An 18,452-nucleotide genomic window follows, 5' to 3' on the forward strand; every position below is an offset into this window, starting at 1 on the left:
TCGCGGCGCTCGCGCGGGGCTCGGAGCGGCTCCCGCGGTCGGCCCGGCTCCGCCGCGGCCCGGTCCGATGGCGCCGCAGCGGAGGGGCGCGCCCAAGGCGCCCGAGGGCAGCGGGGCGGCCGAGCGCCGGCGCCCCAGCAGGTACCGGGCAGCGCGGGGCCCCGCGAGCTGCGGCGGCGGCGGGCGGGGCGTGGCCTCACGGGCGTGACTGTGTAGCGGGCGTGGTCGTGAGGGGGCGTGGCTTGCAGTGGCCGTGGCCGTGAGGGGCGTGGCTTGTGGTGGGCGTGGCCGTAAGGGGGCGTGGCTTGCAGTGGGAGCAGGACCCCGCCCCACGAGTCCCGAGGCCCGGTGGTCTCGCGCGTGTGCCGCCTTAGCGCTGTGCACAGGCGGGCGGACGGCTGAACGAGTGATCGTCTCCTCGCGGAGCCTCCCAGGGGCTTCTGCAGCTTTCGGAGCTGAGGAGTGCTGTAGGCCCCCCGCCCGGGGCAAACCCCCGAGCGCCAGTGCTTGCCCTGCGGCCTGGACCTTGCTCCCAGGCTAGAGGCTCGAGGGAGCCTCCTCCGTGCAGCGCGAGCCAGCTCACCCCACACGCGGGTGCTCACCTAGAGCAGACCCCAGGGGATGTTGCGTCCAAATCCAAGATGCAGTTGCCCGGGCCTCTGCCTCTGTCCCTTTCAGATTCCACAGCACGCAGCAGCTGTGCCTTGCAGGTTGGGGTTCCAGTCATTAGGCTGCTGAGTCTCCCTCCCTATCTGCAGTTTGGGGGAAGATAATGATGGCCCACTGGTGTCCACCCTGGTCTAAGTAGAGAAGGCTGGGTGGTCTCGGGGTGGGGAGTTTTTCTGAGCTGAGCAGACCCCCCACCTCGGTGGTCTGTGATCCCTGTTTGAAATGGTCACGTATCCACTCACCATGGGCTGACCGTGCTGTGCCCTCCTTGGGATTTATTTATCGGAATGTGTTGTGTTTATTAGCGCTGAAAAGGGTGGAGGGACACAGACAAGTATAAGTCAGGCTTCCTGCATTTCAGGAATTAAGTACATACTTGAAGAGACAGGGCACACTTCCTCAAAAGGGTGCCTTGATCTTTTGCCTTATTTTGTGCAAGTTCTTGGAGCCATACAGCCACCGAGTCACCTAGACAACAGAGCACACAGCTTCTCGGTTACACACGTGCACACATACGTGCACGTACACAGACCATAGGCATGCATGTAGACACAGATGTGCACACACACATGCTTACAGCTTCAGGTTGTGCAAAAAGTGTCTTAATTGCAGATCAAATGAAAAAATTTGGTGCTTGTATTCTCTTCTTAGCTGGTTCATGGCTTACTTAAGTGGGCTTGACTCACACTTAAGCTGCTGTGTTGTGCGCGTGGGCATGTGCAGTGGTTGGGGCAGTCCGTTTCAGCGGCAGGCAATGTGATTGGCAACAGAGATGCAGGTTCTCCGTGGGCATGGCTGGGCTAGGAGGGACACTAGCTGGCAGCTCATTGTGTTGCCAGCACGGGTTGGATGGGGCTGGGGGCCACATTCCCCACCACATCCTCTCAGGCTGGTGAGCACCTCTGGATTGGTCGAGAGTAGCTCTGACCTCCTTTAGCACAGAGCAGTTTAAGGCTTGCTGTAACTAAGTGGGTGGGGACCCTGGTCATCCACCTTTCCAGCACACGTGGGTGCCTTTGGGTGACTGCGGTTGTGTTTTGTCCTTAGCACAAAGAGTGTCCGGGCACCCAGGGAGGTGCAGAGGAAGTGGCTGAGAACCTCCGTCCTGGGGGCCTGCGCCGTGCTTGCTGGGCTGCTGCTCTGGAGCAGTATGGGGGGTGATGATGGTGTCACCGAGGTCCTGGCTCACCGTGGCGAGATCCTGCCTGGACGGTTCATCGAGGTGCCCTGCTCAGAGGACTATGACAGTCACCGAAGGTTTGAAGGTAGGTGATGCTGCTGTGGGCTGGAAAAGAGCAGCATGTTGCAAGGAACGCACTGCGTTTGTGATGCATCAGTCTTTTGCTGCAGTGAAGTGGTAATCAGATTGAAAGTGGTGTGGGGACCGGGGGGTACAGCCAAACGTTCCCTCTCTCAGGTGGGTTAACCCACCCCCAACTGGGAAGGGCAGGGGTGCTGGTCACTGAGGCTAGCCTTTCACGGAGGTGCCCGCACTCTGACGGAGGGATCTAACAGAATTGGAAAGGTAGGGACGAGAGTGTTGAGATCAGAAGAGGCATTGTGTGGAGAGTGTCACAGTGTTGTCACTGCAGAAAATGTCACTGCCAGAAGCCCTTCCCCAGGTCAGAGTGTCCCATCGTGGGGGGGGGGGGGGGGGCAGGAGGGCGGGAGGCGGCGTGACGACCAGAGGCATAGCCACCCTGCACCTGCTGGCTTTCTTCCCCCACCCCCCACGTTCCTCCTACTGCTCACTTTCTCAGTTTTTAAAACCTAGCCTGCTGGGTCTTAAGACAGCCTGGGTCTTAAAGACAGAATCTCATTAATGTTTCACCCAGAGCAATGCTCTGGACCTGAACTGGGAGAAGGCTGCCGGGTGCTTCCACTGCCACAGTGAGGCCCGCTGTGGGGGCCCCGGTCCCTCTGCCTTTACCAAAGGTGTTTCCTGCAGCGACAGCTGAAGTTCTTCGTCTCACCCATAATAATCTAGCAACATTAAACCTTCACACGAGGGGGTGGTCAATGGGGAGTTATTATTTACCAGTGCAGGGTTCTAGTTTGGGAAGCAGAAAAAATTCTGGAGGTGAACGGGGATGATGTTGGCACAACGTAGATGGGAAATGGTAAATTTCATATTATGTACATTTGCCACAATCAGAAGAATTGAGGCATATTTAAAGCTTCTGGACTTCCCCTGAGCTCTTCAGGCTGGAGGGGCTTCCAGGTTGGGGGGGGCTTCCAGGTGAGGAGGCCCTGCCCCCGGTGGGGGTGTCTGGACGGGGCACTGCTCCATGGGGGGGGGGGGTGCTCACGCACGTGCACTGGTGAGTCAACCAAAATTCACTTTTTCATCCAAATTACTCTCTTGACCCTTGTGCTCATTGGGCACACTGTGTCGCTGCTGGGCTTCAGCATTTCAGAACTCAGGGGGTTTTGGTTCTCTCTTTTTAAAGATGGATTTCTTTCTTTTTTTTTTTAAGATTTTATTTATTTATTCATGAGAGACACAGAGAGAAAGAGAGGCAGAGACACAGGCAGAGGGAGAAGCAGGCTCCATGTAGGGAGCCACGTGGGACTCAATCCCGGTTCCCCAGGGTCACGCCCTGGACAGAAGGGGGCGCTAAACTGCTGAGCCACCTGGGCTGCCCTAAAGATGGATTTCTAACCTAATTGCAGTGTAGCTAGCTAATGTCATCTGTGCGATACACATCCTTTGATATTGGCTCAGGCTTTCTTTCTTTTTTTTAAGACTTACTAATTTATCTGAGAGAGAGCGAGCCCTCGCACGCGGAGGGAGAGGCAGAGGGAGAGAGAGACTCTTGAGCAGACTCCAAGCTGAGCGCAGAGCCGGTTGTGGCCCGATGTCACCACCCTGAGATCGTGACCTGATCTGAAATCAAGAGTCAGGCACTTAACCAACTGCACCGCCCAGGCGCCCCTCAGACTTTTTTTTTTAAGATTTTATTTATTTATTTGAGGAGAGAAAGAGAGCACAAGCGGGGGTGGGGGGGGTTGGGGCAGGGGCAGAGGGAGAAGCAGGGTCCCCGCTGAGCAGGGAGCCCAACGCGGGACTCGAGCCCAGGACCCGGGATCATGAGCTGAGCCCAAGGCAGGTGCTTCACCCACGGAGCCCCCACGGGCTCCCAGACTTTCTTTCTGACCTGATACATTTTTGTTAACGCTGCACATTTCTTGGCAAACCGTTTCCTAACGGTCGCGTGCGGAGTTCTCCGTGATCCTCCTCGCCCCCTCGTCACATGTGCAAGCCCTCCCCATCCTCGTGGATTCCATGTCCTTTGTCCATCAGTTCCCGGGAGAGGTGTGCGGGCGTCGCCAGGCGGCAGTGGCTCTGGCAGCTTCTCCTGTGTGGCCTTTCGTGTGGGCTGTTCCGTACCTGACACGATGCCACCTGTGTTTGCCGTCCTTCCGTCTTCCCGGGAACTGTTCCGTCACCCCTAAATGTGACCCTCCTCTTTCCCTGTGATGATTCGTTTTGTTTTTTTTTCCCTGTGATGATTCTTTTGTCCTGAAGCACAGCGGTCACGCAGGTACCGTTCTCCAGGCTTTCTTTGGATTATCGTCGTGTCGGCTTTTGTTTTTTCCCTACCGTGTCCTTATGTTCAGGGAGTGACCCTTATAAAAAACATACAAGTGGCTTTTAAAAAATGTGTAGCTTTTGTTTCTGATGGAAACCCCTGTGTGAGTAGGATCGTATTTGGCCTCTGGTACTGAGGCACCCCTCCCCCGACGGCCCCCAAGTAGAAGTTTCTTTTTCCCACGCGCAAGGCATGCAGAGAAAGGCCCCGCAGCACTTGACACTCGGTGTGTGGCTCGCTTACTCTACCTGCAGGCACCAGGCTCCTGTCCCAGGCGGGAAGGGGGAAGAGGGTGAAAAGCCACAGGTCACCAGCCCAGCCTGTCCTGAGACTGTCCCACGGCTCCGTGTCGTGGCCGGGACGGCGAGGGAGCCTGCCCCGCTCTGATGCTCTGCTCCATTGACCTGACTCTGGCCTCGTCCCCATCTGAGCTTCTCTGCCCTCCTGCCCCTAAGCAGCTGCACGTCCGGGTTCAGAGGGACAGAGGGAGTGCGGGAGGGACACGCGGTGAGCACCTTTGGTGCAGCATTTGCCGGGTCCCTGGGACTAGAGTTACGAGCATAGTTTGTGTTGTCCCAGGAGGGCTTTGTCCAGGGGCTGAGGAAGGCTGGGCCTCTGGTCATGGCTTATTGTGGATGCGGCACCTGGGGCGGCTCTGGGCTCTCTTCCCAAGGGTAAGCAGAGTGCCAGGTCCCCCTGAGCATCCCGCCCGGTGTGGGGCCACCAGGAATGTGGTGTGTCCAGCAGGGGGTGTCGGTATGTCCTGCACTTGCACCAAAAAATCATTGTTGCTTCTCTGAAGTTCGCACCTATGTGGGTGTCCTGTATTTTATTTGCCAAATCTGGCCCCCTAATCCTGTGGAAGGCACAGCCCCACCCCACAAAATTTCCCAGGGGTGGGGGCCCACCGACAGGGGAATCCTCAACAAATGCAAGTGGCAGTGTGGTTGGGGTTCAGCTTGGGGTCAGCGTCTCATTCTGGCTCGTCTCTCTCCAGGCTGCTCCCCTAGGAAGTGTGGCCGGGGGATCACCGACACGGTCATCACCAGGGACGAAGCCCAGCGGATTCGCAGGTACCTTCTGCCCTGCAGCCTCTTATTCTGTCCTGAACAGGCGAGAAAGTGGGGCTGGGGACAGGAATCAGACAGTTATTTCTGAAAAGGTGATTTAAAGACATTCATTTAGGGGCTCCTGGGTGGCTCAGCAGTTGAGCATCTGCCTTCGGCTCAGGGATCGAGTCCCACATCGGGCTCCCTGCAGGGAGCCTGCTTCTCCCTCTGCTTGTGTCTCTGCCTCTCTGTGTGTCTCTCATGAATAAATAAATAAAATCTTAACAAAAAATTAATTTAGAATTCCGTAAGAATTTCCCTGTGTGCTTCAGGGGCAAAAGTAGGCTTTTCCACTAGCTGTGACTGATGACAGGGTGAGCGGTCTTACTCAGATGCAGTCCACACTGGACTTTGTTGGGGTTTTAAAAACAAGATCTTAAAGCTTTGATTCTGCAACAAATTGTTCAGACAAAGAGCTGTTTAGACACATGTGCCGAGTGCGAAGCGTAGCAGCCACTGGCCCTCACGCTGCCTGTGTGCCCTCTGAGAGTCCCAGCAGGGACATACTCCCCCTGTTTCTAGATAACAGTGTGGGGCTTACCGGGCAGCAGTCAATGGAATCGGGGTTGATCGTCCCCAGGTCAGTTCCCCAGTTGCCATTTGTCTACTAAATGTGCTAGAAGCTCCTACGTCTTCAGAGGTGGGCCATCCTGTCACGCCTGGCACAGGCCTCCACGGCGCCTCCGCATCCCGAACTGATGATCGCAGAGGCATCCCCGCCAGCCTGTGATGACCAGGACAGGGACCTGGGGCAGTAGCTCAGCCCATGTGGGTGGGCACCAGCTCTCAGTGCTCAAGATGGAATTTAAGCCCAATTGTTTCTTTCTTCTTCTTCTTCTTCTTTTTTTAAGATTTTATTTATTTATTCATGAGAGACACAGAGAGAGAGAGAGGCAGAGAGACACAGGCAGAGGGAGAAGCAGGCTCCATGCAGGGACCTGACACGGGACTCGATCCTGGGACTCCAGGATCACACCCCGGGCCAAAGGCAGGCACCAAACCACTGAGCCACCCAGGGATCCCCAAGCCCAATTGTTTCTAAACAGTGTCATATTTAACAAGACAGTGAGCAAATATTGCCATTTACTCATTTAGCTTTGAAAATGAGTCCTTTGGTCTAAACATGTGTTTACATCATAAATATTAAACAGTCTGTTAAGATTGCTTAAATCACGCTGGTTGTTATTTGCCTGGACGTATCACAGACAGTTCTACTAACTAAGTCCTGACTTATAATGACCTCCCCACAGCATAGCCGAGAAGGGGCTCTCCCTGGGAGGATCCGACGGAGGGGTGAGTTCCTGCTTCAGTTTTCTTTCTACCCCTTTAGCATGCTCTCCGTCCAAGGGCGAGGAGGCACCAGGTACGTGGGGCCTTTGGGTGTCCCCTGGCCTCCCCCCACATTGCTAGTGTGGACAGGCCATATTCGGTGGGCACGAGAGTGTCTCCCCTCCTCACAGTGAGGCACAGCAGCCTGCTCCAGATCTCACCATGTTTCAGACAACCTGCTGGGGGCAGGCGGATCTGGTCGCGGACAGGGAGCTGACAGTAGGTGAGTTAGGAGCCCAGTGAGGAAGGTGGCAAGCCTGGAAGCGGGAGGGACTCCTGGGACACAGTGACAAACGTGCTCCCCAGCCTCCAGACTGGAGACCTCACAGGCGCGGTGTGCAGGGGGCCCAGGGTGGGGAGGCTTCCCTGGGGGATCTCATGAACCATGCCTCCACCCAGGGCCTGGAGACAGGACCTTATTTGGAAAAGGGGTCTTTGCAGATGCCATAAGTTCAGGGCCTGAAGATGAGATCATTTCTGGATTGGGGTGAGCCCTAAGTCCAATGGCAAGTGTCCTCCTGCGAGAGACAAAGAAAGAGATTTGAGGTAGAAGAAGAGAAGCCACAGGAAGCCAGAGGCAGAGGGGGAGAGATGCAGCCATAAGCCAGGGACTCCCAGAGCCACCAGAAGCTGGAAGACGTGAGAGGAATTCTCCTCTAGACCTTCAGAGGGAGCGTGGCCCTGACCATACCCTGGGATCTCTGGCTTCAGTAGCTATGAGAAGATAAATTCTGGTTAAAGTCCCCAGTTTGTGCAGTCAGTTACAGCAGCTGCTGGGAACTGAGGGCAAGGCAGCCTCCCGGGAGTTGCTCTGCCTCCTGGGCAGCCTCTGGGAGTCCTGTTCCTATGAGCCCCGCGCAGGAGCTTGCCTTCCCGTGTGGTGTCCTGAACATGGGTCTCCTCACCCAGCGTGTGAAGCTGTGGAGGATGCAGTCTTCTTTGCATTGTTTAGTGATTGCTGAATTATCCCCATTATGCAGACCCGAATCAGTCCACATGTTTGAAAGCCCTGGGAGGATTAGTTTATGGACTTTGCTAGAATTTCTAAGTATTTCTATGATTACCTGCATGACTTTATTTTATTTTGCAAAATTTTTCCCTGGAGTTCTGAAAATGAAGCTCTTCTTATTTTAGTTTGGTGTGATTCAGGGGGAACATTTATTAAGAACCCACTTGTTCATGGACTCATCTCTTACTCTTTGTTGGGCATTCCCCTAGGAAGTTGTCTTGTAGTAAATTAACTGGATTTGATGCCTTTTAGTTCAGTTAACATTCATTAAACTCAAATTATGTTCAAACCCCTGGGCTGGTCACTGCGTCAAGGAAGAGAAATATAGTAGCTTCCTAGATAGCATAAAAGTGACCCGTGCTGATGACCACTTCTCCCAGACATGGGAAGGACATGGGGTAGGCAGGGTGCAGAACACTTTGATAGTCCTTTAGAAAAGCATGACCTGGCAATCCGATTCCTAGGGGTTTACTCAAGAGAATAAAAGCATCTGTCCACACAAACTTGTCTGCCAGTGTCAGGGCAGCTTTATTTGTGATAGCCCCCAGCTGGAAACAACCCACGTGGTTGTGGCTCCCCAAACCACAGAGTGCTCCTCACTAACAAGATGGGGTGGATGTCTGTAGACACAACGGCATGAGTGAACCACAGAGTGGTTATGCTGAGTAGAAGGAGCCAAACCCAAAGAGAGTGCATCTCGCATGATTACATTCACGTCTAATTTTTAGAAAATGTGCATCGGTCTGTGACGGCAGGAAGCACATCACTGGTTGCCTGGGCAGGGAGGGGTGGGTGGAGAGAGGCAGGAGGCAGGATGGCAAAGGGGTGCAAGGACATTTGGGGATGTAGTTGCTATCTTGATGGTTCACGGGTGTGTGACATCAAAGATTATCAAATTGTGTAGCTCATGTGTGCGTTACACCTCAACAGGGCCGCAGGAGGGAGGGTGGGCAGGGTGTGATTCAGCTGCAGGAGTTCACAGGTCTGTGGGCTGTTTTCAGACAATCAGTCTGGGGAGGAGAGAACCAGATCTGTCCTGTATCTACCCTGGGTCCACCTGCCTTGAAACCCAGCATCCCTCCCCTGACCCAGGGTGAGCGTAGGACGGATCTCCAGGCCCCTGCTACCCTTGTGCTCTGTGCACATCTTTTCCAGGCGTCCATCCTGGACTTGCACTCAGGAGCCCTATCTGTGGGGAAGCACTTTGTAAACCTGTACAGGTGAGAACCCAGAGGGGCTGCAGCCCTCACTGTGCCGCGTGACCTCGTGCCCTTGTGCATTTCTTAGGGGGGACCTGGGAGGTGTGGCCCGTCCCCGGGGCAGGATCCTTGTTCACCAGCCACAGGGAATGGTCTCCTGCTATATCAGGGGCTTCTCAGGGTTTTCTTAGGAAAGCAGGACCCGCCTGAGGCCGAGGGACAGCTAGAGGACGAGGGGGTTGGGGGGCAGGCCTGGCTCCTGGGATGGACCTGGATCCTCCCGAGGCCAGAGACGCAGGTTCTCCCCACCTGGATGCGCATCGCTCTCACGGCTCTCCCTTTCATCAGTGGTGGTCACTGTAGAAACAGAGGCGCCCAGCAGGAAACACCGAATCTAAAGGAAATAAGGAAACACTCACGTGTTATGATAAAGCGCTGACAACAGACGTCCAATGAAATGTTTCATTTGTTAACAGCATATTTTTTCACAGATACTTTGGAGATAAGATACAAACCGTCTTCTCAGAAGAGGACTTCCGGTTGTATCGGTGAGGCGGGAAGCAGTGATGAGGTCAGACGTGGAGGCAGGTGTCGGGGCGAGGGGGGAGGGAGGGTCAGCCAGGGGTGGAACCCAAGAGCGCCCCGCCCGCCCCGCCTCGCCCCCAGGCCACACCCACCCTCGCCAGCCCCGCCCACCCGCCCTCGCCTGCCCCGCCCCCAGGCCCCCACCAGCCCTCTCCAGCCCAGCCCACCCTCCTCACCACGCCGGCCAGCCACGCCCACCCAACCCTGGCCCTTCAAAGACCACCTTCTGCTTCACCCACCTACCACCACACCCACCAGGCATGTCCACCCCAGCTGATGGCTTGCCCTGCCCTGGCCCATGCAGGGTGCTGCGCATCCGCCAAGGCTGTGACACAGCCCTGGTTTGTCCTGGGCAAACAGGACATGAGACAGAGGGTCTCGTGATAGCTGAAACTATACCCTGTCAGAGTTCGGGCAGGTGGACACGGGGCTGGTACCTCGCTGTCCGTGGGCACAGGGAGCCCATAAGCAGAAATACTGAGGGGAGGGGGTTGCCTGGATCTGCCTGTCTCGGCTCCATGGATGGTTTTTCTTCCTTCCTTGGTGCTCTGTGCAGTCAGGGCGGATTCACAGAAGGTACTAAAACAGCTGTGGGTACACTACCTGCCTTGGTAGCTGCAGGTCCAGCCAGGCCATCGAGCCCACACGGCCTGGGGAAGGAGCAGGCCAGCGGAGGCCATGTGCACTCCCCGTCTGCCCCTCACACAGCTCACCGGTAGGAGGCCGAGCCAGCCTCAGGTGCTGCAAGATCTGCTGGACGAGCAGCCCAGGGTGCTGCAGGGGTCGTGCCCACTCACGGGCCCGCCACACGTGCCGGTGCCGGGTGTCAGGCACAGCCCTCCTGCCCTGGCAGCTCCTCCACTGCCAAAAAACCTGGAGTGGCTTTTTTAATTAAAACGTTTAATTCTTAGATAACCCGGACTCCTATACTGTTCTAACAACACAGGGAGATCGCCTGTGCCCTTCACCCCGTTTCCCCAACCGTCACAGCTCGGTGTGAGCAGAGCAGGGCATCACTCCCAGGAGTTGGCTCCAGGGCTACCCGCCCTCCTGCTCAGAATGCCTGGTTCTACCTCATTTGTGTGAGTGTGTGTGATTCTGTTACCTGTGTCGGTCACATCGGGGCTGCCAGTCGTGGTACCAAGCGCCTCATCAGTGGGCGTCCTCCGCGTTGCCCTTCTGTCCCCTCGGCGCCAGAACCCACCCCCGACCAGCTACTCTAGCTGGTTGCTACTCTAGCCCCGTGGCCTGGAAACAGCCACGGCTTCCCCTTGGTGACGTCTCTAGGAAGACCGCTCCTGGTCCAGAGCAACACACAAATAGTAGCGACAGTGAGCGGGGCCCTTGACGCTGGCCACGCACTAGTGACCTCGGTCGGCCCTGAAGCCTGGGCCTAGAGCAAGGCAGGGTGTTGCAGCGCAACGGCCGGGCGCCTGGTGGGGCAGGAGCCTGCTCTGCAGTCCCCTGTGGCTGGTTTACCTTCCTTACTGCCTTTACTAAAGTTAAGGAAAAAGCGTGGGTCGGTATTTTAACGTTCATGACGTCAAGGTTTTATGAAACATAGAAACGATCACCGCAAATGAAGGGAAGACGCTGGGTTTGTGTCTCATTCGAGTGCAAACCCGCAGAGGGGAAGGGATGTCGGTCAAACTGTCGTCTGGTCACGCACGGAACCCAGGAAGAGTCACACATGAGGAACGGAGTTTGTGTTTCTGGAGTGAAAACCCAGTTGGCTGTTGCATGGAGAAGCACAAGTACTGTGCCCAGCACGTGGGCGCCGCAAAGAGGCTTGCCACAGAGGCACCGGCTGCCGGCGGCGTCAGCACGTCTGTTAGGTTCCGTCAGGGCTTAGGGCTTAATAGTAGCTAGACTCTAACTACTAACTAACTGGTAGTTATCAGTGAAAAATGGAAGGGAACACTTAGTTTCACAGAATAAAACAATTACTAAAATAGTAATAACCGGAGCGCCCAGGTGGCTCAGTCGGTAAAGCGTCTGACTCTTGGTTTCGGCTCAGGTCATGATCTCAGGGTCATGGGATCGAGCCCTGCTTCGGTCTCTGTCAGTGGGGAGTCTGCTCAGGCGTCTCTCTCCCTCTGCCCCTCCTCCTGCTTGCACCGGCTCTCTCTTAAAAGATTAAAATCTTTAAAGATTAATAATCATAATCAATGGTTAAAACATCTCAAAGTACATCCTCACACAACGTTGTCAAGGAAACAGCAGTGTTTGGAAGGATGCCATTGGACTCTTCTCTAACCTTCTCTGTTCTGTGGTTAAAGTAGTTGAGCATCTCGAGACACAAGAGTATTGCCAGTACGAGATCCCACCGTGGTCTCGTTTATGGTCTGGGTTGTCACAGAACAAGAGCGAGGTGTGGGGACTCCCAAGGCCTTGACCTGGCCACCGTCAGAGGAGCTGCCCATGTCCCATGAACGGATTCTGATGATTCACACGACGTACCAAATGCTCCACTCATGTGTCCTGTGAGCTGCAGGGAAAACTGTCTGAGGTTGGCTTATGGCTGATGTTCAAGATAGATGTTCAGGGTAACACATTCACCAGGCCACACCTGGGGCGTCGCCGAGGCGGTCAGCACACGTGGGGAGCAGCGCTCCTGCCACACACGGCACGGGCTGTCCCGGGACCCCGAGTCACTGAGCCCGCCGTTCCTGGCGGTGCTGAAGGTAAAACCATCAGCTTGCTTCCCATCTTTCCTGGGCCGCCCTCTGTAGGTGGACGTGGGGGGCATGGGGATGTGCAGCAGGATGTGCAGAGCTGTCTTGGTGAAGCGTGGGCCCCACAGCGGTGGAGACAGACGGAGGCCCGCATGCCCCGGGCAGAGCGTGGGCTCCAGGAGAAGCAGCGGCACCTGTCAGGACACTCACGGCCTGTGCCATCCACAAGCTGTGTGGTCGGAGGACAAAGTGGGAGAAGGTCACGAGCCTCTGCATTCTTTGAGGTTGTTGAACTGGGACATTTGGCTAAACGGTGTTTGCAAAGCATTGCGCCCTGAAGGTGAACAGAGATGATGAAGGAAACGGAGCCCATGAAACAAGTGACATTAGTGACATTCTCCTAAATGGTTTTTCTGACTGGCTGATGAGAGCTCCTGAGCGCCCCGTGTCCCCACCTCGCTGGAGGGCTAGAGCATCCCCACGAACACCAGGGTGGTAGAGTAGTAGTAGGTGGAGTAGCACCCTGAAATGGGTCCTGGGAAGGGCCCAGTGCTTCCCCCCCGGGGGGGGGGGGCCTGCCTAATATTGGAATGATTTATGTCCCATGGTGCTGGAGCCGCCTCGTTTGTGGTCCTAGACATGGTTCACTGTATGTTCCATACGTGTGTGCATAGTTCATGGGTAGGCCTACGTGTGAGCGTACGCGTGGGCGTGTGTGGTGTCTCGCAAGCACGTTTTGTGCATGTGAGGAATGTGTGCATGTCCGTGGGGCGTACGTAGGCAGGTCCACGTGTGTGCATGTGTATAGGGCTGTAGGTAGGCAGGTGATGTGTCCACCTGACGGGTGGGTCAGCCTGTCTCGCATTGCTGCCCTGCGCCCTGGCCTCTCGGAGGTCAGCGGTGGTCCAGGGCAGGGTGGTGCCCCCACCACGGATGCCGACAGGACTGTGCCCCAAAGCCCCTCACCACACAGCTGCATGTATACGGCCCATAGCGGGCGGCAGCCCCAGCCCCTGACCATGCTCGGTGTGGCTCTCAGGCCCTCCACCAGGAGTCGTGTGTCCTGTGCAGAGGGCCGCTCACCCCCACTGCTGCTTCCACTTCCGTGTGTCCCCCCGGACAGCGTGGCCATTCCTGCAAGGAGCGGGTCCTCGGTGCCTGGCCTAGCACAGGGCTCCCTTGATGTGGGGGGTTGCCGTGAGAGTGTCCGTCTTACCGCCCCCCCCCCGCCCCGCAGTCCATGTCTGGTCGAGTGGCACTGCATGGCTCTGTGGGACCCATGGAGAATTCTCTGCGGCCCCGCGGCTCCTGGGTGACGCGTGTGTCCTCCCCACAGGGACGTGCGGCAGAAGGTCCAGCTCACAATTGCCCAGGCTTTCGGCATCAGTGCATCTTCACTGTACCTGACCAAGCCCACGTTCTTCTCACGCATCAACAGCACCGAAGCCCAGACGGCTCACGATGAGTATTGGCACGCACATGTGGACAAGGTGAGCAGCCCCGGGGCTGGTTGGCGCCGCCCGAGCTGGCTCAGCCTGGGTTTCTGAGTGTCCACCTGTGGCGTTCCATTGTTGGGGTTTTAGACATCTTCGTCTCTGATGTGGGGACTGTGCCCTTGTGTTTTAGGGGAACACCCTAAAGCCCGGGGACCCTGGGGGTATAGTCAAGGCAGTAAACCCTGCCCCCACGTGTGGTAAAATGCACGGTAAGAACAGATGGGCACGTGGCACCTCCCCTGGGGCCTTGAGCTGTCGCCCCCACGGCTGCAGGGGGCCTCCCCCGGCCTGCCTTCCGCCCACTTCCCACCTCTTCACGGGAAGGTCTTGACCACACAGGATCTTCTGGATCTCCCATGCTGGATCTCCTGTTGTTCTGTAGACACAGCCCCAGCTAATTAATGATCTTGACCCACTGAATTAGAGCCCATCCCCCCTGGTTCTCAGTGTGCTGCCAGGGGATACCTGAGGGTGGCAAGAGGGCAGCCCAGGTGACCTATGACCCTCCCTAGGGCCCTCCCTCACATCCCTTGATGCCAGAACGAAAGAAGCAAGTGAAAAATACCCAGAAAGCTTGGGATGAGTGATGAGGGCAGGTGGGGACACATGCTTGCAAATGGCGCTTCAGCTCTGAATCCTGCCGGATACGCGGCCGTGGTTTAACCCAAGGACCCCGGTGTGGAATCAGTTCCAGCCAGCTTCAGTGCAAGTGGCATCTGCGGCCAGGGGCTCCCAGCGGGAAGAGACGTCAGGAGCGTCGGCAGCCCCAGGCTCTCCAGCACGATGCCTAGAGCCGGGAGGCCACAGGGTCTGCACGAGCCAGGGTCGCCTGGGGGCCTGCGGGGCAGCCACGGGCTGCTCACGTGTGGACGTGGCAAAAGCAGTCCTCAGACATAGGAGAACTCTAGAACCTGGCGTCTGCCCTCACCCGCGCGGCTCCCGTCTCAGGAACGGAGACACCGCAGCAGAACTCGCGGGTCCCATGGCCTCCCTCCCAGGTCCCTGGTTTCCTGGCGAGTCCTGGGGGCGGGTGGGACAGGGTCAGGTTCCGGGACTCCCCTCCCACCGCACCTGGGCCGCTGTCATGTGGTGTGTGTGTGGTTTTGATGGACGTGAGGCTCGCTGCCGAAGCTTCACCGGAAGCGCTGCCCCAGGAGACTCACAGGCTTACGTCCCTCTGCCACTTGTTCAGTGACGGGATTCTGGACAAGGGGAGCCTGGGCTGGCATCTGGAGGATGCGCAGCTGAGCCCAGGTGCGTACGGGTCCAGCCTCATGGTGCACGGTCCCGAGTTTATGAGAAGGTGACGCTGTTTTCGGTCGCCATGGCAGCCTTGCTGGTCGCCCCACCGCCCATCAGGAGGTGACTGTTGTCATGGTGATGGGGTGTCGGTGGTTGCAGGGGGGAAGGCTTTGGAGCCTTGATCAAGTATGTCACATGAGCCTGGCCCGGGGCTTCCAGGCCACTCCCAGGATGCCTGCAGGTGTAGACATGTCAGACTGGCTGGCAGCCCGGTAGCTTAGAGGCAGGAGTCACGTGCTCCAGGGCCGGCGGGGTGATGGTTTGGACTGTAGTCCATGGACTCTTCCCTTTCTCTCTTACCCCAAACTTGCTAATGAACAGTTCATCAGCCTGGAAAATGTCATTAAGGAATTAACATCTGTCATTTGTTGTGCATCATTATCTTTGCACAAAAAAAAGATGCAGACTCAGTAATCCCCTTTATTAGCCAGATCCTGACTCGAGTGAGTGGGTCCTTGGAGACAACACCTCCCGTGCGTGTCGCAGGCAGTTAGCTCCTCCTCAGCAGCCTGAGGTTTTTAACCAAACCCTGCAAATGTCACACCGAAAACAACGTCTCCACGTGGTGCCCCTTGTCTGCTCTGGCTGCGAACAGGGCCTTGTATCCCTGACTTCAGGGCATCTGAGGAAACAAATGATAGCCGCCTCCTGTTACATCCCTTCGTCCAGGCTGGGGGTGGGGGCCGATTGTCAGAGGGTCCGTGCTCGGACCAGCTGCCGACCCAGACCTCGTCCCGCATCGCCTGCTTTGCGCTGCCGGAGCCGGCTTCCCGAAGAGCGTCTACACACACCGAAGGGCAGAAGCTTCAGGTCTCTGCCAGTGTGAGGTCCCTGGGGTCGTCCGGGTCAGAGACAGACAGAAGGGTGGGTGCCAGGGGGTGGGGTGAGTGTGTGGTGGGGACAGCTTCAGCGTTGGAAGATGCCGGCAGACTTCTGGAGACAGACGGGGAGATGGTCCCGACACCAGCACTGGGCTTCGTGCTCCCGGGCAGGACACGAGGGTGGTCAAAATGGCAAATTCACATGTGTATTTTACTACAGTTAAAAACAAAGGTTGGGGGGATCCCTGGGTGGCTCAGCGGTTTCGCGCCTGCCTTTGGCCCAGGGCGCGATCCTGGAGTCCCGGGATCGAGTCCCGCGTCGGGCTCCCGGCATGGAGCCTGCTTCTCCCTCTGCCTGTGTCTCTGCCTCTCTCTCTCTCTCTCTATGTCTATCATAAATAAATAAAAATAAATCTTTAAAAAAAAAAAACAAAAAAAACAAAAAACAAAAAACAAAAACAAAAACAAAGGTTGGGGCAGCTCCAGTGGCTTAGTGGTTTAGCGCCGCCTTCAGCCTGGGGTGTGATCCTGGAGACCCAGGATCGAGTCCCGCGTCGGGCTCCCCGCAGAGAGCCTGCTTCTCCCTCTGCCTGTGTCTCTGCCTCTCTCTGTGTCTCTCATGAATAAATAAATAAAATCTTTAATAAATAAATTAAATAAAATAAAAACAAAGGTTGGACTAGCCCCACACGGAAGAAAGAGCAAAAGCACTTGTCGCCACACTGGTTCCTTGTGGATGCGGAAGACTGGACCTGCTGGTTAGCGAGTGGAATCGCCGCGGCGTGGGCTTGTCTGCGTGCGTCCTGCCAGGAGACGGCCTCCGTGAGCTGTGTGCGAGTCCCAGGCAAAAATGCGTGACTGTGGGCTTCAGGGGGCCATCTGTGACGCCGCAGGGGCAGCAAGCAGCCCCGTTGAGAGGTGGACATGTGCCGTCTGCTGACCGTCCTGGGCCCATGAGCCCCGCCGGCCTCCAGACGGTGACCTGCCCCCTCACACTGTGCCCGCAGGTGACCTACGGCTCCTTCGACTACACGTCGCTGCTCTACCTGTCTGACTACCTGGACGACTTCAGCGGGGGCAGATTTGTGTTCATGGAGGAGGGGACCAACAGGACGGTGGAGCCCAGAGCAGGTAGGAGCCCCCGGCGGCGGCCTCGCGACGCTGTTTGCCCGGATCCGTCTGCGGGTCCGCGGCCCCTAGGCCCCCTGCCCACAGCGCAGCGGCCTCTAGAGCCTGTCCTCCCTGCCCTGCGGCGCAGCCCTGCTCTCCCCCAGAGGGATGCAGCGGCTCCAGGGACGTAATCGTCCCGACCTGAGAATGTTGAGAACGGCACCGAGCACGGGGTGGTCCTGGGGCCCCCGGGTGGGTGCTCAGAGCCACCCTGTGAGCACGTGCCGAGCAGGTGGCCACGCTCCGCTGGCAGCGCTTCTTCTGAGAACATCTTGACCTCACCTTTCCTCACAGATATTTTCACGGGCTGTGAAACTCGGGGTTGATAGAGTTTTCCTTTCTCATCATAAACATCATTGCTTTATTCGGAATCACTTTTTGCTGAGAGAGTTGCCGTCAGCGGGTCACTGCCTGTTTTCTCTGCTGCTTCCAAGATTTTCCCAAATCAATCTTTCATTTCACCCATTTGACTTGTCTTGGGCCTCAGTGTGGACTTCTTTGTATTTTCCCACTTGGAGTTTGCTGCACTCATTGGATTAAAAGCCAGCAGTGTTCCTCACGTCGGGTCATGACAAAAGTTTGGGTCATTTCCTCAAGTCCTCCTTTTCTGCCCCAATGTTCTTTGTCCCGAGGCTCTGGCAGTATGAACGGTGGGACCTTCGTGTGGTCCCAAGGCCTCTGCAGACCACAGGCGCCAGGGTCCCAGGATCGAGTCCCACGTCGGGCTCCCTGCATGGAGCCTGCTTCTCCCTCTGCCTGTGTCTCTGCCTCTCTCTCTCTCTCTCCTCTCTGTGTTTCTCATGAATAAATAAAATCTGGAAAAAAAAAAAAAAAAGATCCTAGGCGTCCGGCCTGCGAGGCCACGGGCGGCGGGCCTGGGGCGGTCACATGGTGCCCTGGGTGGCGGCAGGGCCTCGATGCCCCCAAGTCCGGGCCTGCCCACCACAGAGGGGCCCTCACCCGGGCCTCGCCTGCTTGCCGCCGCTCCGAGGCGGTGGGCCCGCCGTGCTGTTGGCTGTGCGGTCACTTCTCTCCTCTGCCCCAGGTCGGGTGTCCTTCTTCACCTCGGGGTCGGAGAACCTGCACCGTGTGGAGAAGGTCCAGTGGGGCACCCGCTACGCTGTCACCATCGCCTTCACCTGCAACCCCGACCACGGCATCGCAGACCCGGTGTTCACGTAGCCCGGCCGCCGGCTCTGCCCACGGGGCAGCCACAGGATGGCACCCCTCCCGCCCTTTTGGCCCATTTCCTCCAACAAGGTGCCTTATGAATCCCCCCGACTGGTTTGCTGCCGCTTCAGTCATTTCTTCGTCCGTAAGCGAATTAGGGGGCCGGCCCCCCGCCTCCCAAGGCCCGGGGGCTTCAGCGCACACCAGCCGGGGCCACGTGTGCTCCTGCCCTGGACTGGAAATCCCCGTTTGTCGCCGGGGCGGCGCCGACTTTGGAATGTGGACTCTGCGCGGCGTGGAGGTCCCGTGCGTGGGCGGCTTTGGG

The 18,452-nt window shown here is 57.1% G+C and overlaps 1 protein-coding gene and 1 long non-coding RNA gene across 2 annotated transcripts; one reads left to right on the forward strand and one right to left on the reverse strand.

Annotated features, from left to right (window-relative positions):
- Positions 1 to 28: 28 nt before the first annotated feature.
- OGFOD3 (2-oxoglutarate and iron dependent oxygenase domain containing 3) lies at positions 29 to 18,238 on the forward strand. The gene is made up of 9 exons (XM_038546227.1): positions 29 to 141; positions 1,717 to 1,934; positions 5,260 to 5,335; positions 6,622 to 6,664; positions 8,865 to 8,929; positions 9,400 to 9,456; positions 13,505 to 13,658; positions 16,795 to 16,918; positions 18,003 to 18,238. Exons 1-9 carry the CDS (start codon positions 68 to 70, stop codon positions 18,137 to 18,139), a joined length of 948 nt encoding a protein of 315 aa, XP_038402155.1. The 5' UTR covers positions 29 to 67; the 3' UTR covers positions 18,140 to 18,238.
- LOC111094981 lies at positions 5,060 to 9,374 on the reverse strand. Its single transcript, XR_005364099.1, has 2 exons — positions 9,218 to 9,374; positions 5,060 to 5,389 (listed from the first exon to the last, which is right to left on the reverse strand). It is a non-coding gene; the product is annotated as an uncharacterized LOC111094981 (long non-coding RNA).
- Positions 18,239 to 18,452: the final 214 nt, after the last annotated feature.

This window comes from Canis lupus, chromosome 9 (assembly GCF_011100685.1).
Source record: "Canis lupus familiaris isolate Mischka breed German Shepherd chromosome 9, alternate assembly UU_Cfam_GSD_1.0, whole genome shotgun sequence".
In the NCBI taxonomy this organism is placed as follows: domain Eukaryota; kingdom Metazoa; phylum Chordata; class Mammalia; order Carnivora; family Canidae; genus Canis; species Canis lupus.